Source organism: Micromys minutus (assembly GCF_963924665.1).
Source record: "Micromys minutus genome assembly, chromosome: 12".
In the NCBI taxonomy this organism is placed as follows: Eukaryota; Metazoa; Chordata; class Mammalia; order Rodentia; family Muridae; genus Micromys; species Micromys minutus.
In genome coordinates this window covers 52,611,646-52,637,066 of record NC_137981.1, presented here as the reverse complement: position 1 = coordinate 52,637,066, position 25,421 = coordinate 52,611,646, and the positions used below count along the sequence as shown (strand labels likewise).

General features: G+C 40.8%; 1 protein-coding gene across 1 annotated transcript in view; it reads right to left on the bottom strand.

Annotated features, from left to right (window-relative positions):
* Positions 1-7,028: 7,028 nt before the first annotated feature.
* The window catches only part of CDCA2 (cell division cycle associated 2), a gene marked incomplete at both ends in the record, with an annotated part of 36,299 nt that continues 17,906 nt past the window's right edge, over positions 7,029-25,421 (bottom strand). Inside the window, 5 exon segments of the mRNA XM_080926760.1 lie at positions 7,029-7,241; positions 7,243-8,360; positions 10,659-10,830; positions 22,943-23,074; positions 23,891-23,973. Coding sequence (XP_080782886.1) covers positions 7,029-7,241; positions 7,243-8,360; positions 10,659-10,830; positions 22,943-23,074; positions 23,891-23,973 — 1,718 coding nt within the window.

Below are 25,421 nucleotides of genomic sequence, written 5' to 3'. Positions count from 1 at the left end.
TAAAAATCCCCAAATAGTTTACTTAGATTAAAAAGGGACTCTACAGCTCTCAGAAGGTTCAACAGCAAGTAAGCGTTGGATAAACAAACCAATTAGCCCCATGTCACTCAAAGATACTAAGAACTTAAAGGGACATTTTACAGTTGGAATATAAATGTTTTACTCGGGGCATTTTGGGGGGTACTTTCACTGCCCTTTTGACTCTTGCAATGTCATTTGTCTGATAGCTAAAACACAGAAAAACCTAAACACCAGTGTTACAGAATTTGTCTCTCGGAAAGAGCAGCTGGGCTCCTCTGCGGGAACGTGGCCGGACTGGCAGTTCTCAGGCAGCTGCAGCTTTTGTGTGGCAGATGCATCTGCAGTTAGCTGCTGCTAGACAGCGGTTGCCTTCTTCCTCGTTCATACTAATGTTGACAGTGATGTGCAAAATGCTTGGTTTTCAGTTTCAAGGGAGCATCCGAAAGGAGGGTCCAAGTCTTTCCTGCCTGACAGTCTGCCTGGCTTACAAATTGGTTTCCACAAACTGAGAACCTGTGGATGCTAAGGAGCCATAAATCCCTAGTTATTGCTGTGATTAATAATAAACGGACTTTGTCAGGGTCACGAGGCACAATGGCATATTACAAAATGAATTATCGACTATGCACAATACCTTTTCCCTGAGGACGCAAAGGGGTACTTAACGGCGAGTGGGGGTGACTGGAGTCAGTATACAGTGCTGGAGGTTGCCTCATAAAGGAACCATTGATGCTTCTTAGAGGGGATTCTTTCTTTGGTGGTGGTGGGGGCAGGCAGAGAAAGCTACTATCAGGGGATCTCTAGTGCATATTTGCTGGGTTTGATGGCCTTAGAATTCTCAGATTCTTAGTGCCCTCTAAATGTTTAAATACTTAAATTCAAGCATTTATCACTCTTTAGGGACCTCTCTGGAATTATTTACATTGGGAGTTAGTATTATCAGACAGCTCATTCTTAAAATATTAGCAAAAGTTGTCTAGTTAAAAGCATCACCACAGAGTCAATTCTTTGAGACAAATCTCTTAACATTTTAAGGGTGAAAAAAAAGTTACCTGTAAGCTGTAAATATGTGCATTAAGTTTCCGCCATGGTATTTGCTTTGGCTGTGACCTCTCCTAATATTTAGTTGAACAAGGGCTAAAAATTGTCAAACCAATTTCTTATCCTGGGAGCTGAACTCTGCTGCCGGTCTGAGAGAAACACATGTCCAGGTTTAGGGAATCTGTTGTGTTTGTTTTGGCTATGACACAGGGCAGAACGGTTTCCATCCCATTCGAATGCATTCAAGAGAGTTTGAAATATTGCACAATAAAAGCCATTCATTATATCTGTCTCCTTTCCCTTCCAAAAACAAAAATGGCTGCCCAGTTCCAAATCGACACAGGGGGCAGGAAGAAGGAGGCAGAGGGTCACTGGAAACCACCCAAGACTAACACCAGGTTTTTCAGGTTTGAGTTGGGGAACAGTCTGAAAATCTTCATTCTCAGTTTTTAACTTTAAAACAAGAAAAAAAACAATAATGGCAGGAACAGCGGAAAATAGGCATGCTGTATCTGTTCAAATGTCAGGTAGAAAATCATACAACTTACCTTCTGAAAAAAATTGTTCCTTCAGTTTCTGCTAGGAAATTTCAACTGCTTGATGTCAATTTCATACTGAAAAAATTATTCCACTACTTGGAACAGACATTTAGAAGAACAGTTTTGTAAACACCCAAGGTGCCTTCAGCGAAGGAAATGACATTTAGCTCTGTTTACCACCCAGGATATCAGAAAACTGGAGGTGCAGTACGATTTTAGATGATAATGTCTCTCTCGAAGCAGAAATGTCACAAAGCAGCAGGAAAAACTTAAAGCATATTTAAGATGGGTGACTAAGGCCAACAAATTTAGAAATTAACCAACGAGTCTCTAATAGGCTTCCTTGACATCCCAGAGAGCAAACCTTCAGGTTTTGGAAATCTGAATTTTCCTTTATCTAAACCTAACATACCAGCTGTCTGCAGCTCTGCAGAACAGTCTCTCCTCACAATGCAAACTACTCACTCAATTTAAACATTCTGGACACATGAGAAAGCAGAGACTAGAAGACGGTACTTTCAGCTAGGCACTGCAATCTTTATGACAATGTTCCAGCCAGCCCTTACATAACAGAAACTATTTTTGTTTTTTAGGACTCATGTTCATCTTTCTTTTCATATGTAACATAATGCTTAACATACCAAAACATAGACACTCTCAGAAAAGACCTAAATCCCAATCTCTTATTTTTGTAATAAATTTTTAGGGCAATAATCTTTAGGGTCTGACCTCAGTTGACGACATAAGAAAAAAATGTCCATTCAATGACAGTAATTACTCATCTCCTTGAACAATTAGGTTATTGCTGAATTACTAAAAAAGAAAAGGATTAAAGAATGCCCAAAGGCGAGATACTGGACATACTTGAAATTGTTAGGTTACGGCACAGTGTGCTCAGTTTATGTAAGCCCTTGTAGTTTGCCAGTGAATTTGAGAGTGTTCTGCTGTGGGTGTATATGTGTGCACAGTTGTTTATTTGAATGTAATATCAATGTCATTTGATCTAAGACTTGAAACCCAGAGTAAGATTTGCTGGGACCAAGATGTGACAGCAGGAGACGTTAAAAGCTGTAAGAAGATGAGGCCTGTCTTTATATTTTTATTATGTTCAGTTCTGTATAAGTCTTTCAAACGGAGGCCTCACTAAGATGTACTCACTGGTTAAAACATAACAGAGGGGGAGAATACATACCCAAAGCCTACAGGAGATGAGGCCTGCCTGCGCTCTGATGAAAGGGTGTTTGTAAAGTATGTGCCTTTTGAAGACTTCCTAGGAAGCACAGTAGCTTGCTCAGCAGAAGCTGGCCCCACCTGGAGGGCTGAGGAGAGCTGGGGATGCCTTTATATAAGCCTGCCTACAGGGTTACTCTGCCTCTTGGAGAAAAAAGAGCCTCGAAAGTCTTCAAAACAATGCCTGCACATAGTAGTTGCTGAATAAATGCTGGGATGACTTGGTGCAGGGAAATTTGCCTATGTTAAGAAACAATTCTCAAACCTTAAGGTTAGTTTCTGAGCATGGAATGGCAGCTTCCATACTAAACCAAACTATAATACGTTGTGAAAATAAATGAAACAAATTTACCTTTTATAAAAAACAAAAACAACAACAAAAAAACAAGCCTATTTCTGAACTCAAATGTAGAAGACAACGTCTAAATAAAGGTAATGATTTGTAAGCAAGGGTCAAGGACTTAAGGCCAAAATGAACTGCAGTAAACTTTCACTGGGCTCAAGAACAGGCTTCCAGGGAAGCTGGCTTCCCACCCCTCTTCTGGATGCTTCTACTCCTGACTCATGGTCTCCAAAAGGGAGTGTACCTTGGGTATGATGAAGGCCCCAGAGAGATTTGCTTAACCCTTTGCTTCAGCTAGCTTCTAGTCCATCCCCATAAGTAAACAGTGATAAACTTCACAGCCAGAGAAGAGCGTTCCGGATGCTGTGTCACTGGTAAACACAGAGACCAACAGAATAGGGCCCAGACATATAGATTCATGATTTCAACAGAGGTATCAACATAGTTCAATGAATAGATGAGCTTTTCAACAGTGCTTGCTAATTTCCACTCAAAGGCTTCCCCATAATCCATGGGACACAGAGATGAACTCCAAGTAAATAGAAAACTGGATCAAGAAATATAACTATGAAACTTCTAGCAAATCTGTCCTTGGGCTGGGGAAATGTATTTTTCTTTTGGCCTTTTGAGAAAAATCAGAAAAGGTTGGAACTCACTAAATATCCTAAGCTACCTTGGAACTCACAATAATCCTCCTGCCTTAGCCTCCCCAGTGCTAGAATTACTGACATGAAACACCATGCCTGGCTATCCATAGGACACAAAAGACATGAGTCATTAAAGAAAAGAAAAAAAAGAAAGAAAACAAATTCAAATAAATTCAAATGTCAACAAAATGAAAACCTTTTCTTCAAATAACAAGACAAAAAGAAAGAAAAAAAAAAGCCATGGACTGGGGAAAATATATGTAAGAAAAAACTTAGTAAAGGAATTGTAGCAAAATATATTCAGCACTAAGAACAAAAGTCCTGGGTAAGATACTCCAACAGACAAGTGTACGAGGGCAGTAAACAGAGGAAAATGCTCACTCCCAGCCACTGGAAAATACAAATGGAGATTCGATCTCTAAGCAAGTATCCAAGGTGAATGGAAGTATGTATTTATAAAACCAACCATCTGAATAGCATGTAACTTTATCCACAATGAAGCCCCAAATCTGATAACTTAAATATGCAGTGAAGTAATATCTAGCAAGAAACAGTAACAACTATTTCAACGTGCAGCATAAATCTCAAAAGCATTATGCTGTTTAAAAAAATAGACCCAAAAGATTGATCTATCTACCAATCACTAATCTAAGAGTCCATTCCTGCAACGTTCTAGAAAATGCAGAGCACAACTGCATTCCAGCCATCAGCTGTAAGAGCTAGGGATGAGGTTGGGTTGTTAGACATACTACTCCTGCCGCCAAAGTGGTACACAACCATATATACAGGTTCCAAGATTCAAACACTATGTTCTTAAAGTCAGCTCTTACAAGCTGTTTTACTTCAGTAAACTGAACCTTGAAAGGTTGAGATGCTAGCTGTATATCAGAGGAACTTTCCAGAATCTACAGAAGAGAACTTAGCTACTTCAGCACAGAGCCTGAGGCAGAAGCAGGAAACAACTCACATCCATGTTACAGATGTCCAAATACGTAATTCCACACAGGGCAGAAAGACTGAGGGACATCAGGGTTGTCCACAGTAAGACTGACAGTTATGGTACTCTGTGTGTGTGTGTTTAGACCACACCAGCAAACCACACTTATATGGGCACAAGAAATCTGGAAGAGGCACGGTAGCCGAGTTTCTGTATACAGAAAGATGTTTATACTTCATTTAAGCTATACGATTGCTCCACACACGCTCATCAATTCCTAATAAAAACCGAGTAAAAATACTGGGAAGTTGAAGCAACAGGAGGAACAAGCAGCCCTGGCCTTCATGTTTGCACAGGGAAGGAAAATTGCAGGAACCACACTGCCATCTTCTGGAAGAAATGAGAATACCGGCAAGGGGTCAAGGAAGACTGGGGACATTCTAAACTAATCCAGGGTTAGCTACTTGTAGAAAAGAAAGATTTAAGGCAAAGAAATAGTGTTTTCAGGTTATCATTAATAGAAAAACAAACCAAAAAGCAAAACAAACAAACAAAAAAAAAACCAAAACAAAACAAACATGGGGTGAATGCAGCAACCATGACCAGACACAGAAGTTAGCTTTACACTAAGTGTCTGAAATAGGTGGACACAGTAGATTCTATTCCTTAATATTAAGAAACTAAGGCAGTGACTCTCAAGTTGTGGGTCACAAACCCTCTGGGGGTGAACAACTTTTTCACAGGGGTCACCTAAGACCACTGGAAAATACTGATTCATAACAGCAAAATTAGCTACAAAGTAGCAAGATATTAATAATTTTATGGTTGGGGGGCACCACACATGAGGTCACAGCATTATGAAGGTAGAGGTCTAGGGGATGTCTACAAAGATCCACAAAGCCATTATAATGAAACATTTTGGAATGAACATGACTTGTAGGGTGGATTTACAGTTTTAATGTAGGCACTGAATGAGACCAAGTTTACAGTAAACAAACAGAGTGGAGTCACAATCAGCTAGAACTTTCTGAGAATTCAGTTTGGTAGCCGTCCCCCATCAGATGCAGCCGCGTTAACATAGTCATAACATGGAAAGGGAGAGAAATAGCAATCAGAGCTTCTGAGCTTTATCCCAAACAAGGGCAGAATACAAAGACTGTTCTTAAAACCTTTTAAACATGTTTCTAAGTTTGTGTTTGGGACCCCACCCCTTTAAAAAAAAATCATTCAACCTAAAGTTTCTAAACAAGCTAATTCTTTCTCCTTTTGGTGTGTTTAGTGGCACTGACTTAGTGACTACACATATGGGAGAGAAAAGCCCATAAATGATTTCCATGTAGAGATAAAAGAAAGTTTTGGACAATTCACCCTTGAGTCAAAGAAATTGGGGATCACTTTGCCTGTTAATGTAAAATACATCAGTTCTTCTCAGCAGGGACTCCAGACCTGGCGGTGCCAAGGCCTTAACAAATAGCTCCACCTCTGAGGGGGAAATGGGCCGCCCAGCAGGAGCTTTCTTCCCTGGCGTGTTATTTATTGAGAGCTCTATTTGTTAACATGTTTCTGCTATCAGGCTGAAGGACAGCTAATGATTTAAAGGATTTCTGGGACCATTGTTTAATGATAAGACGATTTATGTACATTTGCAGACTCTAGGTATACAGGCAGTTTGGATATTTAAAGTGTGGCCACCAAGACTAGGGTGGAAAGCTTGGTGCTGAGGGAACAGGCAGGCAATTGTATGGATAAGGAGCAAAGTTCAACTGCAGGAAAATGCTCTTAGAAGAAATCAGTGACCTACACCATGTTGGTAAACAAACTAATTTTCTAGATCAATTTTAAGTTTCTACTTCTCAAAAATAAATTTAACAGGAAACAATGAATTAAACTCAGAATTACCTGTGACTGATTTGAACAATCTGGAAGAATGACTGACTGCACAGTTATCTTTAATAACATATTTATTCACAATAGTGTGTCTATGGAGTTCCAGTCACAACTAAAATTTCAATACAGGGCCTCATTTTCACTTAATTAGCAAAGGAAAACTTTGATTTGAGACAAACAATGAACTCAGCAAAGCTGGTCAATTTAATCCAAAGAAAAGAGTAAGTCATTCCAAAGGATGTTTTCCAGAATAGTCTAAGCCTTTAGTGATAAATGTGTACTTATAAGAATAAAACTTCAGAAACACATTGTTGGGTCTAGAAATGATGCTTTAACAAAAGACAAATATATTTAGAGGCAGAAGACAAGAAATTCACTTATTTCTACTTAAAGTCATTATAATGCAAATGATCTTTATTAGAAACGTGTGATGCACTGAAGTTTGAATAGGGATGAACTAGAACACAGGAAGCCGAGTCCTCTTCCTTAAGAGCCAATGCTGGGTGGAATTGTCTGTTCCTGCTTTTGTTCTCCCAGGCCCAGCCCCCCCAGGGCAGCTGAGCATTTTCTCCCTTCTGGAAAGAGGGTTTTCTCTTGAAGTGTGGGGGCTGGCTGAGTGGTGCTGTTAGCATCTGTGATAGTAGACACGCAAAAGCTTTTCCTCCTCTTCTTCCTAGGTAGCTCAGAAGAACCAACACCCTGGCCTGAGATAGATGGCCGAGGACCTGGGTTTTGTCCTGAGGATGCAGTCTCGTCTTTGGAGGATGTACTTTCAAATTCCCTGCTGTCTAGGGTACAAATTGTCATTCTCCTTTTGGTTTCCGGGAAAGTGGGAAGACTTAGAGACATCCACATAAGCCCTGTACTCCCCACGTCTCTCTGGAACCTTGTGCTGCGCCTCACTTTGGTTATTTTGCTTGTTGTCTGAAAGGTTTGCTCGATGGCAGCAGACAGCTCTGCAATCAGCTGGGGATTTTCTAAACTCATTTCTCCAGAGTTTTCCCCACTGCACGAACACGCAGGCTTCTCATTTTGCTCCAGGCATGAACCCTGACCCTCACGGTACATAGTGTGTCTTCTCCGTCTCCTCGCTCTACCACTGGCAGCGCTGCTGTTTTCTGCACATTTCCTTCCCGCATTCTCACGGTGGCTTGTGGAGTCTTTTATATTTTCAGTGAGGACTTCTTCTGAACAGTTGTTTTCTCTTTTTGAGTCTGTTGAGTAAGGGCTGCCCTGCAGACTCCCCTGCGGAGCTAGGCATTCACTCTCTTTCTCACACTTTATATTCACACTCTCTGAAACCGTAAGGATCTCACAAGGATTTTCCAAATTTTGACCAGCCCTGAAAAAGTCCTGGCTCTGAGGGCTGCCCAGAGGCTTTGGATTATTGGACACGATGTGACCTTGGGTCACAGGAGCACAAGGCACAAGACTGTTTCCGGTCTCGGTCCCGGTTTTTGGCTCCTCTGCACTTTGACACTTGCTCTCCACTCCTGTGTTCCCCTCACTGCCTGTGTCTCTGGGGCTGGCATTTGGCTCTCCCTCAGAAGCTGCAGTAAGAGGCAACAAGCAGCAGCACAAGTCAGAGACGGGAGACTGGTCAGGGGCTGGATCCAGCTCAGGCGGGTCTGCCTTCTGTGGCAAGCAGCTTTTCCTTCTCGTGGGAATTTCAAAAGAGGTCACTTCTTCGAGCTTAGCACCTTTGTTGAAATCATCTAAGGGCACAGAAACACACTCAGATTCAATTACAAAGGAACAGTGACTGCCTGTTGAACAAGCACCGCTTTACTTCATAACTGTGCTCTCTAGAATACTGTCCTTTTCAGCTCTCAGATCTTACACAGCCTACACTCACCACACGGCTCCCATTCCCATCTGTCACTTTGTCCCTCTTACTACTCCAGCCCACTGGTTAAGAAAACATGTGTTCAACGCATGACTTAATAAAGCACACAACTACAGACTATGAAAACGAGACTGCTGTCTTAAGTAGTTTCCTTTTCTCCAACGTGCTTCCCATAGCACAAGGTTCAATAGTGTGAGACATTTACTGTTCACCTGAAAATAAACAATACACCTTTGAAATTCTATGAATGTCTTCTTGAAACATGGTGATAAAAATCAGAATTCTTGGGTACTTGAAGACACAGCAGCTGACTGGTACAGCGCTCATGTTCTCCAGTAATTCCCATGTAACTGCAGACAGAGCCATGGGCCACAGCCTCTAAGTCCAGACCTTGTCTCTCCTTTCTGACTAAATAAGCTTCATCCTCTGGGTAAGAACATCGCATGTAGCTTTGTGGATGCATTTCATAGGTGAGAAAACCACCAGGAAGATTTGAAATTAATAAGGAACGTGCTCTACAGCCGTGGTTTTCAGCTTTCCAAATGCTGCCACACTTCAGTGCAGTTCCTCATGGTGTGCTGACCTCTAACCATAAAATTATTTTTGTTGCCTTCCTAACTAAATTGTGCTACCGTTAATAATATATACTGTAAATATCTGTGTTTTCTGATTGTCTTAGGTGACCCCTGTGAAAAGGTCACTCAACCCCCAAGAGGGCTGCAACTCACAGGTTAAGAAGCATTGTTCTAGAGTAATTTGGTTCTTAAGATTTTAAATCAATGCTATTAGATCCTATCTCTATCCAAGACAATGTTTTAGCTCATCATTCAAGTGAATATAAAAAATGCTTTAAATTAAACCAAAGGTGAGAGATACATATAAAAAATAGCTAAACCTGAAATTAGAAAAACTCAGTTTCAACCTGAAAACACATCCCTGAGGAGACCAGGTGAAATACTATGTAGAGTCAGAGATTCATACAGGTCATGACTTACAATGACTGTATTCTTTTATAACTAAAAAACTGGCACGCACACACACAAGTTATATATTCCAGCACACAAGAAAAAAACCACAGAGGAGGTATTGGGGAGAGAAAATTGCAGGAAGAGGTGGAAAAACCATCATCAAAGTATTTTTTGGTCAATGAAGGCAGTAGCACTTTAACACAGAATTAAGGCTGGGTTTAGAGGTAGAAACAGCAGCCATCCCATTCCAAGGCAAGCCACACAAGGAAAAGAAAAGGAGCCCACATGAGTTATTCTGAGTAGCTCTTAAGCTCTTGCTTTGTACTCAAGTGGAGATACCAGTGGAAGTCAGAGTCTATAAAGATAAACATAAATATTCGTCTTGAATTCTTTAAGAAGGTAGGTAAAGATCAAAGGTAGCCACTTTAAAATGGCTACATACAAAATTTCAAATGGAGGCACTTTCTTTTCTTTTTTTTAAACAACAGTTTGATCAAAACAAACAAAACAAAACCAAAAACCCTCAGTTTAAAACTTAGACATTCTAGGAGCTGGAGAGAGATGGCTCAGTGGTTAAGAACATTGGTTACTCTCACATAATGTAGGTTTGGATTCCAGAACCCATGGCAGCTTACAACTATCTAACTCCAGTGTGGGGGATCTGATGCCTTCTTCTGGCCATAGCAGGCACCAGGCATGCATATGGTACACACATAACATTCAGACAAAACACTCATACACATAAAATAAACAAATCTTAGGGTATAAGTCAACTTGGTCTTTACTTGTGAAAATTACTTCCAAAGTCTTCAAGCTCAGCTTATGCCCATTTCTATATTACAATTCTAAGGAACTGTTAGGATTTCCTTTTTTTTTTTTTTTTTTGTCATTAACTCTATGCATTAATAAGCGATTATCTTATTAATCCATTTTGTGTGATAACACAAACATAATTCATCATAATAAAGTTCTTTAAGAAGCAAAAAGGAGATGGACAGAAAGACATGCAAATGTTGTGTCTGGATTTTATCAGATTCTGAAAGAGTCTAAGTTCCTCACAGGTTCCACACTTCAATTTGCCCTGCTGTTAACAAATTCAGTCTTATTTATAAAAGTGGATGGAAAAAGGGAAAGACAGAGAGTACAGTGGTAACACAGAGGGTAGGAGAGAGAATGTGCTAGAGGCTGGAGAGCGGTACCTGAGCATGCCTTCTGTGTGCAGTCAGCCAGAGGTGTTGCTTCGGAGACTTCAGGTAGCTCAGGAATAGGGCTCAGGAGTGGCTTCTTGGATGCGATGTCTCTTTGCCCATATAAGCATTTCTCAACAACTTTTTTCCCTCTTCTTTTCTTTTTTCTGTAACCTTTTAGAACCTGAAAAGATATGCATTAAGACAGTGTGACTTGAGAATGATTCAGCGCCATGATAGATTCTCGCCTTTTATGCCTAACATCTATCATTTATACAGTTACTTCTTGAAAGTTTATGAGCTTTTTTTAACAGAAAAACTTAAAATCAGTCATTTCGTTTAAAAAATTAAGCTCAAATGCCAGAAAGGTAGCTTCCATACAGTCAGATAATCTATGAATCATAACTCAATAGTGTACAGACTTTATTTCTACTGAGCATTGATATGCTAAAGTAAAAGGGCAGATTAGATGCTATACAGTTGGATAGAGCTAATTAATGAGATTATTTCTAAGTATGATAACCTTCAATGAATCTAGCATGTTGGGTCTAAAGAAATGGCTCAGTGGTTAAGAGCCCTGGATGTTCTTCTCAAGCACCTCAGTTCAACTCCTAGCCCCCAACATGGTAGCTCACCACTGTTTGGAACTCCAGTCCCAGCGTGTCCAATGGCACCCGGCACATGTGCAGTCATATACACAGGCAAAACAATTAATCCATACATATAAAATAATAAAAAGATTAATCTAGCATGAATTATCCACTGAAATGCTATGAGAGGCTGCTTTCTGTTCATAAACCCTGTTGAAGAGACAACAGGTGCTTAGATAATACTGAAAGGCAATATAAATCTGGATGAACTTATGAAAGCAATAAATAAATTAATCATGATTAAAATAACGAGATCACATAGGCTTAGGATTAGCTCAGTGGAAGAGCACTTGCCTAGCTTGCAAAAGGCTCTAGGTTTGAGTTCAAGTAAAAGAGGCCGGGCTGCCACAATAAGACAGCTGACTTATAAAAATGTGAATATCCACAAAAATTTTTAGAGTGTTTTAATAACTTATGGAATGCAGGATTATATTTAATTCTGAATGCCCTACCAGCACTGAGAAATAGTTTTGATTAAAAATGTTCCATATTGGGAAAAAAAACTTTAGGGAAATTAAAACATTATACAGAAACAAAGGAAGACTTTTAACAACAAAAGGAATAAAAGATGTTTTGACAAGTATTACTTCCAGAAAGTAAATCCATCTTAACATTTGAGGTAAGGCCAGTGGACAGCACATGTGCTGTGCGAACTAAAAGCAGACAGGATGTGGTGCTTAAGGACTCCTGGTTTAAGAGCAGTCACCACAGTCTCAGGCACACAGGCAAGAGAGCATCCTGCTGCCAGGCTTTCAAGACAAAATGCACGGGAAGAACAATGTTCCACTCTAATCTTGGGGCAAGCACTCGGGGCACAGTAAAAGGAACAGTACTTGCAGGTACTCAACACAGATCATAGGTGGGAGCTGGCATATACGGTGCTGGCGACCGTGCAGGAACAGCTCCTAACACAGCCCTATACAATACCGTGAGCCTAGGAAAAGAAGTGTTTCTTGCATACTTAGGCAGGCAAACACACCTGTGAGACTATCCTGAAGAAACTGCCTATAGGATTTTAGGCGACACTAATGGAGTAAGGGAATGGATGAGGTTCGGGAACACAGAAATGGCACAGAACTGTATGTTCCTTGAGTTATCTATACATACCTTGTAAAAACAAAACCAAACACAACATTCCATGCCAAAATAATTTTAGAATGCTACAAGATGAATGTTGCCCTTGGCGATGTGTAATATATATTGAACATGTGATATTTGTGAGAAGTTCTTAGCATAAATAATCTCTATGCACATAAGGAAAGTGCTGGGTTAAATATTTTTTCCATTAAACTTTCTTTTTTATGAAACATCTGCTGACCTTTCATGGACTAGATGAGGAAATACTGGCTTGGTCAGTGGATGGAGAAGCCAAGAGAAAAGAAATATTTTAAGGTGGGGTTCACAGATGTGTTGCAGAAGAGAAGCATTTGACGTCTGGGTTCAAATTCTATCATTTAATTGCCAAGTAATATCAACGGAGCACCTTAGTGTCCTCTGCAGAATGGGAGTCACAGTAGGGCACACTCCATGAGGCTACAGTTATGTCACCAAGATAGCATGCACAAGACCTGTACAAGCTCAAGTCAGCAAAAATCCCAGCATGAAGGAGGGAAATGGGCAGGTCCCATTCCTAGACAGAAAGGGATTTGTAAATGAGTTGGTAGAAGAGTGGAAAGTTTTCTTCGAGGGAAAAAGGGCATGTAAACCACATGGTGGGCCTCATGCTCTGAAGCAGACAGACAACAAAAACTAGACTCCATGTTTTTTAGTGGCCTTTTGCTTTTATTACCTTTTTTTTTTTTTTTGAGAGAAAAATTCTCAAAGGAGCTCAGATGTGAATTGGTTAGCACAGGGCTTGACCATACCCAGAGCTAGGTGCTAGCTATCCTAAACCTTCCAAATTCCTTGTTACTTTGAGAGAAAAGATACCTTAAGAAAATTTCAAACTATTAACTAAAAGTACCTACGGCTTACAATGTTTGGATAATGTATAGTCTACGCAATGCTTCCAGCAAGCGAATGGCATACCCATGACCTCACATTATTTTAAACACATGAATGTCAAAGAAACGAACTATGCTGAGCTTACCTAACATTTGCTAAAATGTGAATGTGCTGGATAGTTTTATGTCAACTTGACACAAGTTAAAGCCATCTGAGAGGAGGGACCTTCAGTTAAGAAAATGCCTCTATGAGAGGTAAGCCTGTAGAGCATTTTCTTAGTGATTGATGGGGGAGGGCCAACCCCACTGTGCAAGATGCCATTCTTAGGCTGGTGGTTCGATATCCTCCATGGCCTCCGCACCAACTCCTACATCCAGTTTCCTGCCTTGCCTGAGTTCCTGTCTTGACCTCTTTTGATGAGCAGTGATGTGGAAGCGTAAGTCAAACAAACCCTTTCCTCCCCAACTTGCTTTTAGGTCATGGTATTTAATTATGACAATAGAAACCCTAACTAAGACATATGAGTAAGAACTAAAATTCTGTTTTAAAGTCATAAGCTAATATACCAGCAAAATAAAGGGAGGTCTAACCTACAGTGTATCTAAGCACTGATCTTAGCCATAAGATCTGATCAGCTGACTAAAAACTGGCTCCAAACTAAAATTGACTTGAGTATAAAACACAACACAACACCACCTTCCTTACAGCACAGAACTGGAGACAGATGGAACCCTGGGAGAAGCCATGTGATCTGAAATGGTAAGTAAGGCTGGTTCAGGTCCTGGAGTGGATGGAAGACAACGGAACTTGCCTCTACTTTTCTCCTTCCTTCCAAGTCAGGTATTTTTCACACAGGGCAGAAGGCAGAAGGAACTGCTTTTCATTTCTTCCAGTCCCATAATTTATTTCAAAAAATGGTTTTAAACTTATCAAAATATAGTCAGGGGAGGTGGCTGGAGAGATGATCAGTGATTAAAGGCCACAGGTTGTTCTTACAGAAGACCCGATGTCAGTCCCAGCTTCACATGGTGGTTCACACCCTACTGTAACTCCCTCTTCTGGTCTGGAGGCACCTGGGACACAGGAGGCACATCCATAGATGAATGAACCCATACACATTTAGGGAAAAAAAAAAGGTTAGATGTAGCTCACATGCTTCTAGTCCTACCGAAAAAAGGGCTGAGGCAGGAGCACTGTAGCCCGGGAGTCCAATGCTGGCCTAGGTAACACGGTGAAATGTTATCTCAAAAGGAAACTGAAGACTCAATGCAATCCTGGTACATGGACGACAGACAAAACTGTATGTCAAAGAAAAGGTTAGAAAACTCTGCTCCGATGATGACGCAGCCCCAGTGATGATACAGTTCTTCCCCACAAAGCACACTGCTGCTCGACTTTTAAGTTTAAATATCCCACGAGAGAGAATCCTATACTGAATCCATGTACCTACCAAGCAACTTCAGCAATTAGAAACACAGAACTTACGTTTCATTTATAATCTCCTATTCCTGAATTTTAACTATTGATCCTTGGATAAATAGTGTATCATTTAATCTGAAAAAATCCTGCCTTGTATCCAGATTGAGAATCAGATTTTAAAAATAATTATAATAAAATGCAGTAAGAAAGAAGTATTGATATAGATAACCTAGAAAGCCACTGAAAATTATGCCGAGTCTCAAAAACATAATGCATGTCTCATATTTACCTAATCTCAAATATAATTATGAAGCGTGGTTGTTGCCAGGCGCTGTGGATAGGAGGGGCCATGGCTATAAACTACAATAGAGGCTGTGTCAGTAACGTGCCTGGTATCCTGATACTTCTGCATGCTGGCTGTGATCCTTTATTACTTTTGCCAAGAGTCCTCATTAGGGAGAACTGGACAAAAGTCCTTGGCATCCTTCCTTATTTTTTACAACTGCATGTTTCTGAAAGTGATCTCAAAGTTAAATACAACTCAGCAATTTCCCCTAATTGCCTCAATTTGGACTTCTTAGCTAGTGAAAAAACACCCTCTTATAGTTGCCCAAAACTGGATTCTAATCAAGTCTAAACACAACCTACTTGGTTGATAAAGCTCTAAGTTTCTTACTCTGGAGTTTTATTTTGGGGATGCTGGTTGAGGGAGCTTTAAAAACCCACTTACTTGGCGAGTCATTCTCATGGAATTATCTGAAGTCTGGATTTGAGTAGCTATAGTCATGGAGTATCTTTATGTTCCTGTGTCTACTATAACATGGAACCTGAAAGCCTGGTTAGTTACCATGTTGTCTTGTGTGGTTTATTTCAGAAAGAACCCTTTCTTCCTTTTAGATGGGACCTCGATATATATAAACCCAGTTGGCCTGGAGCTACTTGTGGCAATCTTCCCGCCTCAGCTTGAGTGCTGGGATTACAAGTATGTGTCACTGTGCCTGGTAAACTGTACCCTTTAACAAGGGTCCAATCTGCACCAACCTACATCCTTCACCCATCTCTACTGACTCACTACTTTGGAATCTGACTTTTTACAATCCCATGTCAGATACTGCAAATGACTCTGTGTCTGCTAATTTCAATTAGCACAATATCCTGCTGCAACTGACAGTATTTCATGTTTGTGACCAGATATGTTTTACTATGACTAAATACACCTTTTTTCCCATCTGTCCTTCCATGTACACTTAGGTTAATGACACGGTGGCCATTACAAGTACATAAGCATAGTTCAGCTATCCCTTTGACAAGCTGATTTCATTTCTCAATGCCCAGAAGTGGGACTGCTGGGTTATAGTGTTTTTTCTACAGTGGATACCTTCCTTTAGATTCTCAACAAAATTCACCATCACCCATTAGTACTATGGGCACTGTTTCATGTACATGCTGGCTCCTTGTGTATACTCTTATGAGCAGTATTATCAATGTCCTTTGCTCATTTTATCTATCTCCATCCATAGATCCATCCACCCATCCATACACTCATCCACCCATCCATAGATCCATCCTTTCTTCCTCCCTTCCATCACCTATTTTAAAAGTCAGGTTTATTTCTTGCTTTTGGGTTCCTTAACTATGTTGGCTATCCTTTGTCATATATCATCTGGACACACTTGTTTGACTCCACAATGCCTCACACTTTGCTAAGTGTTCCTTTTGCTATTCCAGCAATTTATTTGATAATTTTAGCAGCTTAGGTGATTTCTCACTCACTGAGCTGAAATGACTCAACTATTTACCTGAAATGGAGGGCAGGCGCTATTCTCCATTTTCAGAAGAGTGAGCTGGAATGTCAACACACTTGTGGAAGAGGCGTTATTATGGATTTACACGGCACTCCCTATCCCATACGTGGTCTCCTTTAATAAGACCTCAGTTATTTGGAGCTTTTTTGTTTGTACTGGAGTTCACTTCCTACAGATGCTGCTCTACATTTGAGAACCCTTTATTCCTTGCAACCCAGGTATCTTAACGGACAGACACTGACAGCAGAGGGACCAGTGGGACCAGGAGACTCCTTCCTTATCAATAGAAAGGGCTAGAACATGCTTTTAAAGGGAACATATTGATGAACTCACACTGAATTTAGTTAGTTTTTCTTTTGAGATGGAGTTTCTCTGTGCAGCCTTGACTATCCTGGAACTTGTTCTATAGACCAGACTGGCCTCGAACTCAGCTTCTGCCTCCCAAGTGCTGGGATTAAAGGCATTTGTTGCTGCCGCCGATACCACCACCTGGCTCCAAATTTAGTCTTAATCACAGTGAAGTATTAAACACTTTAAAAGAAATATTTTGTGAGTCTGTTTGTGGAAATGGAGCTGCAGCCAATTTGTGAACTACTATGTGGGTGATGGGAATTGAACCTGGGTCCTTTAGAACAGAAACCAGTATTCTTAACCACTGAGCCATCAATCCAGTCCAGGGGCATTAGTTCTAAATAAAAATGTATACTTTAACTTCTATTAGTGTCTCACACCGTTTCCTTGTATTTATAGTCCTTGAATATATTGTAACAAATTCAATTTCCAGCTTTAAAAGCATTTTAAGGTTAAGCTACACACTTGATATAGCAAACTTGCTTCATTCTGATCAACTTTTAAAGAACTGTTACTTAGTCATGTAAAACAGGTACATGGCTTCCCAAGTCCAATCTAAAAAATAGCATGCATGTTCCTATTCTAGTTACTAGTCTCTATAGGCTAACGAGCTTACATATTTTTCTTTAAAAATTAGTGTGTGTGTACATGCTATAGCATGTATGTGGAAGATAGCAGACAACTTTGAGGGAAACTGAGTTTTGTCTTCCACAAGGTAGACCAGGTGGGTCAAACTCCGGTCCCAGGGCTTAGTGATAAATGCCCCTTATCAGGTAAGCACTGCTACCAGCCCTGGATAAACTGGTTTCGACTTCTTAAAAAGGAAATAAAACCCACAAGTTTGTTATGTGCATATTTGTGTAAATATAAACAGGTTCTTGGAAGTATTAGAACTAACCTACCAGTCATCACAGGCTCAGTAGGTGTAGTGGTTTGAAAGGTATGGCCCCCACATTCATGTATTTGAATGCTTGGTCTATAGGGAGTGGCACTACTGGGAGATGGAGTATTGTCAGAATGGGTATGGCCTTGTTGGAGGAAATATGTCACTGTTGGCATGAGCTCTGAGGCCTCCGATGCTTAAGCCCAGGCTCCATCCACAGTTTTTCCTGCTATCTATGGAGATGTAGAAACTCCGGTCCTTCAGCACCAGGTCTCACTGCACGCTGTCATGCTTCCTGCCATAATGGTCTAAACCTCTGAAGGCGAGCCAGCCCCAGTGAAATGGCTTCCTTTTGAAGAGGTGCCACAGTTCCGGTGTCTCTTCACAGCAATGGAAACCCTGACTACAACAGTAGGCTATCATGATTCTCATCGCTCTAGATGTTTCAAGGTTAAGATCAATGTGTTGGCTGCTCTGTCCTAAGTCTCTGGTTTGCAGATGGCCTTCTCCTGTGTCTGCACACTGCACAAGCACCACTGGTGTCATGTCTATATTTTTACTTCTCATGAGAACAGTCAGATTTGATGAGAGAGAAGCAGTAACTTTCTTATACACAGCTTATAACTTTTTTGCTAAGTATGTGAGACTATTCTGGCATCATTCCATAGCAGCATATGGAAGTTTTCTTCACTATTTTTTACAGCTTTGTAATACTCTGTGGATAGTCTATTTTATCAATCAAAACTTATATTGGGTGACATTTGGTTTGTGCTTAATCTTCTGCCTTACTGTCTGAGATATAAATGACTTTGGACACATTATCTTTTTGTATTGTCAGTGGATCTGAGACATTCCTAGAACCAGGAGTGCTAAGCCAAAGGGTAAATGAATATTAGATTCAGCCAGATACTCCCAAAATTCACCTCTGCCCAGATCTGCACCACCCAGAGAGTGTACCTTTTTTGAGTGTACCTTTTTGTCCATGTCTACCAACTTCTAAATCTCTGCTACCTCCTGCCATGGGGGTACTTTCCTTATTCTGATGATCAAATGGTCGCTGAAAGTGCAATTGAGCATCTCTGCACTTCAATTTCTGAGAAATTTGATGCTTCTTGGATTGTCTCTTTATAAGCAAAGTCTCTGTTATCCGTGTGCTTTAGTTTTATACTGACATGTCTGTCTTGCCTTTCTACTGAACCAGGAGTGTGGCTTGAATTAGATATCTTCTGTAAGTCTCAGAGATCTGAATACATGGTCTCCGGTTGGTGGCTGTCATGTCAAGTATGTTATGGGGGTGGGTTTTAAAAACACATACACACAACACACAGGCACGCATGTGCTCTCCCCCCCTCCCCCTGCCACCATGCCTTCATTCCACTATCTATCTTAAACTATCTTAAACTCTATCCCTATGGAACCTAGTGACAATTAAATGTTTTCCTAAGTTACCCTGGTCATGGTGTTTTGCTATAGCAACTGAAAAGTAACTAAAAGAACAGGCATTCTTAGGCTCCTTTAGCTTGAAAAAAGCCCTTCAATTTTGAAAAGTGCTGTATTTTTAGTTTATTCTATTAAAATTTCTTCCCTCCTTTCTGAACTGCAGCGAAGTCCGTTGGATGGGTTATCCACTTCTCCTATGCTAAGCCTTTCTTGTACTCTCTTTGGAAATTCCTTTATTCTCCATGCATATGTGGTAAAAACGGATTTGATTTTTCTTTAAATACAAGCAAACAATGAACTAATTCATACAATATTGAACAGTCTCAGATTGGCTTTTCTTCAGCCAATGACGATGCATGCACAATTAAACAAGCACAAAAGAATATTTCAGTATTTCCCACAACCCGCCACCTAGCACTGTACATATACAAAAGGCCAGACCTCAACAAGTCCAAAGCCATTCTATCACGTCTCTGCTGTTGCTCTTTTAAACATCCATATCAGAGTACGGATACCCACTGAGCCATCTGAGATGAACCATGATGGGTTTGAGATGTGGGCTTCTGGTCATGTTGATGAGACAGATCATGAACACCTTCATGAGAAGATGCCCCCATGTTCAGCTGTTGTCTCAGAATTAATAAGGAAGCCATTATTTTAATGCTTCCCTTATTCCACACAGCTTTCTTACTGGAACCCCAGCAAGAGTCTGAGAACAGTTAAGGTCACCAGACCTAGTGTCTGGCTCTTCCTGCTGTCTGCTGATCTGGAAGTAGAACGCTCAGCTCCTTCTCCAGCACCATGTCTGTCTGCACACTGCCATGCTTCCTGCCATGATAATGCACTAAACCTCTGAAGCTGTAAGGCAGCTCTGATGAAATATTTTCTTTTATTAGAGTTGCCTTGGTCAGAGTGTCTCTTCACAGTCACAGAACAGTGACTAAGACACTAACCTTCTTGACCATGAGGAAATAGTGCCTTTTCATGTATGTGGGAACCATCCAGGTGCATCAGGACCAAGATACAACATTTCCCCGAGTTGAAGTCATCCATGTAACACTAGAGGGGAATGTCAGCTCTTAGCCAGCTGATCCATCTCTGCCCTGGTATGGACGACACGCAGTGAGCAGTAGCCATCTGTCTACTTACAGGCTCAAGGACATGGACCACTTATGGAGATCAATGGCTCAGCAGTTTTGAGAAGTCAGATGAAGGCACAACTTCCTAAATTTCCAGTTTTAATAATTATTTTTCTGTTCCCTTTTTATTGAGTCCCTTTGATTTCTTTAACCTATCAAAATATGTGTGGTTTTCTTTAGTCTCTGAGGACAGGCTTTTGTTTTATGTGTAATTTATTAGTATTGCTCTCTTCTCTTAAAACAGTATTGGTTTCAGTAAATGATCTGACTCTTCATTAAGAACAGACTACACTGATGGTAAATCTCCTGTGTGCTCCAGCGCAGTCTCCTTACCGTATGGAAATTTTCCTTGGGAACTTCATATGTGGGTACGGTAGGGCAAGGCAGTGCCATTTAAGCTTAAGTCTCCGTTGTTAGGCTTTGTGTTAGGGTAAGAGTTGCCTGTCAAGACTGTGGGAATTTACAAATGCCAGAAAGAGGCTTTAACCTAGATGGCAACATCTGTTCTGAACATCAGGGTGGGAAAGGGGGATAGCATGCCAACTGTGCAGACTATTCCACAGATAAGTCTTCAATTCATCTTTTTTTTCCCCCAGTACGGCTTCTCACGCTTCTCATCCATTGTACCTGCCAATTCTGGGCCAGGGTCTCTTGGGAGTCCCAGAAGCAGGCTGGTTCCCAGATCTCTCTAGTTTCCTTTCCTAGCACATTCTGAACTGTAAATCTTTCCACCTCTTCTATCCGTCAACATGTTCCCATCTGCCTTGTCTTCTAGAAATTCATTGAAGGCTGTCATCTGTTGCTTAACACCCTTTCCATTGCCACTCCACCTCTACTGCTTATCCCACAGTTACAGTCATCCAGCAGGGTCTCGGAAGGGATTAGGGCGATCTAATATTGATTCCTTCCTGAATTTTCTGGCCACTGATTTGCTAGGAAGAAATAAATATGCACTTTTTATAACTGTTTTTTAAAGCTATAGATTAAAAAAAAAAATCAGTGTCTTTTGCAACAAGTGGCCATGTATATGACTGAATGAACACAAACTTATAAAGCAAGATAATCTTCCATCATTTCCCTAGGCCTAAAATAAAGCAGGAAAACCCCTTTTTTGAAGTTGATGACTCAGGGGTAGTTGTGCTACCCAACAAGATAAAGTAATCCTTTTCGTTCCATGGAACAAGAGAGAAGCTCATGAAGTTTTTAAGTGGGGTTCCTTTTAAAAATGGTGATGTTAAAGGGCTTTAGAACTGTGAAATAGGCAGTTGGACATAAGTTCTCAAGTCAAGAAGACGTGATTTTAAAACTTGATCAGTAATATCCATGCTGCATATGAAGTCACAGAAAGCAAATAATTCTAAGGAATACATATGCTAAAAATGTGTGGAAGAAAAAAAATCAACTTTTAATAAATATTACAAGTGAGTGTTTTACTATGTTGAATGCTTTTGAAATGTTTATTGCGAATAACACTATAAAAGTTTGCACTAATCTTACTAACTAAATGCCCATATTTATTGGAAAAGTAATTTAGGTAAAGTACAAGATGAGATTCAATTTCAGGTAACACCTGACGCTATGACCTTCGATGGAACCACTCCCACATCTGTCTCGGCAGTGGCGTTACATGCAGAAGGAATAACTAATTTGGAGCTGAACCGTTGCCAGGTACACAAGCTGGCTGAAAAGGACACAGAAATGCAATTACAAGACTGGATGAAATAGTTCAAGAAATTCAGGAAACGTAGGAAACAAAGCTGTGGATATCTGAAAGCTTAAGAGGAGCCAGAGAGTCAGGATATCATTGGTGGAAGGACTTGTAAGTTGGTGAGAGGATAAAGTGGGCAGTGGATAGACACAAGGCTCAACTTAGAGAGGAGGCTAGGTGAGTATGTCTAAGCAGGCATCCACCAGAAGGCCACAGGAAAGGAGTGGTATTAAAGATGTAGAAACAGATAAACACACAACAGTGACAGCATTTGTGAAGTTGGCTTCCAATCTTTACTTTAGATAGAGGTGACTTAGAGGCTACAATACCAAGTAGCAGGTGGTTGTTCACTCATTCCCCTACCAGACACGGGGCAGGTCCCGGCCAAGTGTGGCACGCATGGAGAGTTTAAAGATGCCGGGCTGAGGGCACCCTGGGTGTCAGGGTGCTACCATCATCTCCTGCAGCTCACAGTGCAGGAGGCATGTGGACCCTTTCACAGAGCTTGATCGGTCTGTCCTACAGCCACTCGTGATAGCTATTCTATCACTGTCACAATGAATGTGTGCTAACAGCCCGGCTGAGGATGGCCTGGCTCACTGCACCTGGGAGAACAGGAAAGCAACCTCTTCCCAAGGATCGAAAGCATTAGGGAAGATGTGCACATTCACGAAGGATTTGGCACTGAAGTTCCCAGCACCGGGCTTGAGGAAGGAAGATGGTGAATGCAAGGCCAGTCTGGACTACTTAGTGATACATGGCAAAAGAAAAAGAAGGTAGACTACTTAAGATGAGAACAATTGCACCTGTGTATTGCTACTGTGCTGGAGGACAGTAAGATGAAACAGATGCAGAACTAGCCTCAGGTAATTAGCAGAGATACTTCCCTGTTTCCCTTACCACACACTGAAGAAATGTACCAGACTGTATGTATTAAGATGTGAAAAGCATTCTTGCCTGTTTCTTTTTAGGAAGTGCTTTGCTTCTCTGCTTTTTTTCTTGAGATTTCCCGTTCATCTTCTCTTTACAGGGCTCAGCTTGTGTAGTGTATGAGTTGCAAACACCTGTTCCTGCAGAATCCAGCAACTGCTATAAAGGGAATCAAAGTAAGGACATATAAAACACAGTCGCCTTTCACCATATGGCCCAGTTTTCACTTTAACCTTTCTTCCTATGATAGGCCTATCCTGCTTGCCCCCCACCTTCAGTGTTCCTTACTAAACCTGGGTTGGGTACCTACTCTATCACTGAGCCACACCTCCTACCTCTATTTCAATAGAGGCGCATTAACCCAAATTAAAAGAGGGAATTACTAATTAACACTTTCCAACTTATCAAGCATAGATTCAGAAGGATATTATATTGGAAGGAAAAATTAGTAAGAACAAGTAGCTTATTAACTCACCAGGTATTTATTTACTGTTATAATCTTATAATAAAACATAAACTATAAATTTGGCTAGAGCATACAGTTTTCATCAAGACACCCAATAATGGTATAGTATGCTTATATACAAAGATATTGACAAAGATCCAATGACGTGTAACTTAATAAAACAAAAGACACACAGCCAATGGAAGTGACACTTAAACACTGCCAGCTGAGTGCCAGCACAAAAAACAAACTAAAGCAGTTAAGGGTCCCAGCCAGGGCGTCTCCACGCATAATAAAACTCAGTCATGTGTATCTAAAACTAAATTAGCAAGTAGCTTGCCTTTCATAGTAATGCAATTCAGAAGGGAAGCTCTTGTTCTAGTGGATTTTTCTAGTAGAATTAAAATCAAACCAGCAAGACATGATTCCAGGTTTCGGCGGGGGTAAGACAAAATACTATTTCTTAACAGCACCTATCAAAAACCAGGCTTTTCTCCACCACCATGACCACGAAGATTTAATGTATTTACCTTTCTTTTGTGAGAAGCCCGTGTAGGTCTGCCAACACTACAGATTTCTTCATCTTTAGTTACAGAACTGCAAGTGTTAGCACCTGGTATCAGGAAACAAGCGCAATCAGGCTCTTAGCACAAACCCACACGAGGGCAGGGTAAAGAACCGCACATTGGTTTTTGAGTCGTAGTTGCTCTTATATGTCATATTTAGGAACCGATAATGAAGAGCAGTGTTTAAAGAGTTCCTATTGCTGAACAGCCTGAGTACAGTAAGAGCATAAAGCGGACACTCAGCTGCCCCTCAGGTCTGCCTGATGCCTAAATAGCACAAATAAAAGTCTGCTACACTCAGAGCTTAGACTATGACAGACTGGAGTCAAAACCTGACCTGTAACTTAGTCATTTACAGCTTTAAGAGTCTAAGCTCACAAACCCGAGCTGCACCAATAAGACATCAAAGGATCTCAGAAGGGAGGACACAGGAATGCAGGGTTCATAATCTAAAGTGCTCACAAGATGGCTTTATCAGCTAAGTGTGGTATATCAGCAAAATCGGGAAATGTTTTTGTCTTCTGATCGTAAAAGACATAGAGTTGGCAGGTATATGCTATAAGAATGCTGTGATTATGTGGGTAGTAAGACTTGTGATCATTTAGGAACGGTCCTTACACAGTGTTTGACTTCGTCAGCTGTGCGATCACAGAACTCTATATCATTGATCCTCAATAGGCTAAGCGATCAGTAGCACTGTGCATTATCAACTTGAAGTAGAGGATGATTATCAATGACACTTGTAACAGAGAGAAGGTATAATTTTTCACACATAGTATTTGGTTTTCTTAAGTTCAAGAACATACTGCTGTACCACATATAAAAATGTAAGAATAAAGAGACTGAGTTTTATGTGCTAAAAACAAGAATTAAGGGGCTAGGGAGGCAGCTCAGTTGTCAAAGTGCTCATTGAGCACGAGAACCGGAGTTTGAGGCCCAGAACCATATAAAAAAGCCTGATACTGGGGTGGAGAGATGGCTCAGCAATTAAGAGTATTTGCTCTTCCAGAGGATCAAGCTCAGTACCCAGCACCCACACTAGAAGACTCACAACGGCCTGCCAGGGGATCTGCTATTCTCTCCTGAGCTCTGCAGGCATACCGTATATACATAAACACAGGTAGCAATATATATATAAATAAATCTAAAGCTAAAATAAACAAACAAATAAAAAGGGCATCTAATGGCAGAAGATGTGATTCTAGGGCTGGGAGGATTCCTAGATTCCAGATAAGTGGATTCCTAGAGTTTGCCAGACAACCATCTTACTCTAATGACCAAGCTCTATATTAACCACGAAGCCTGTCTCAAAAAAAGCAAAGTGGGTGCTAGGCAAGGCTGCATGTATGCTTAATCTCAATGAAATGGGGAAGTGGAGACAGGAGGATTTCTGGCACTTGCTGGACACTAGCCAAGCTCCAGATTCAGTAAGAGAGCCCATCTTAAAGGAGTTAAAGCAGAGTATGAGCAACAGCACAGGACAGATAATGTTCCT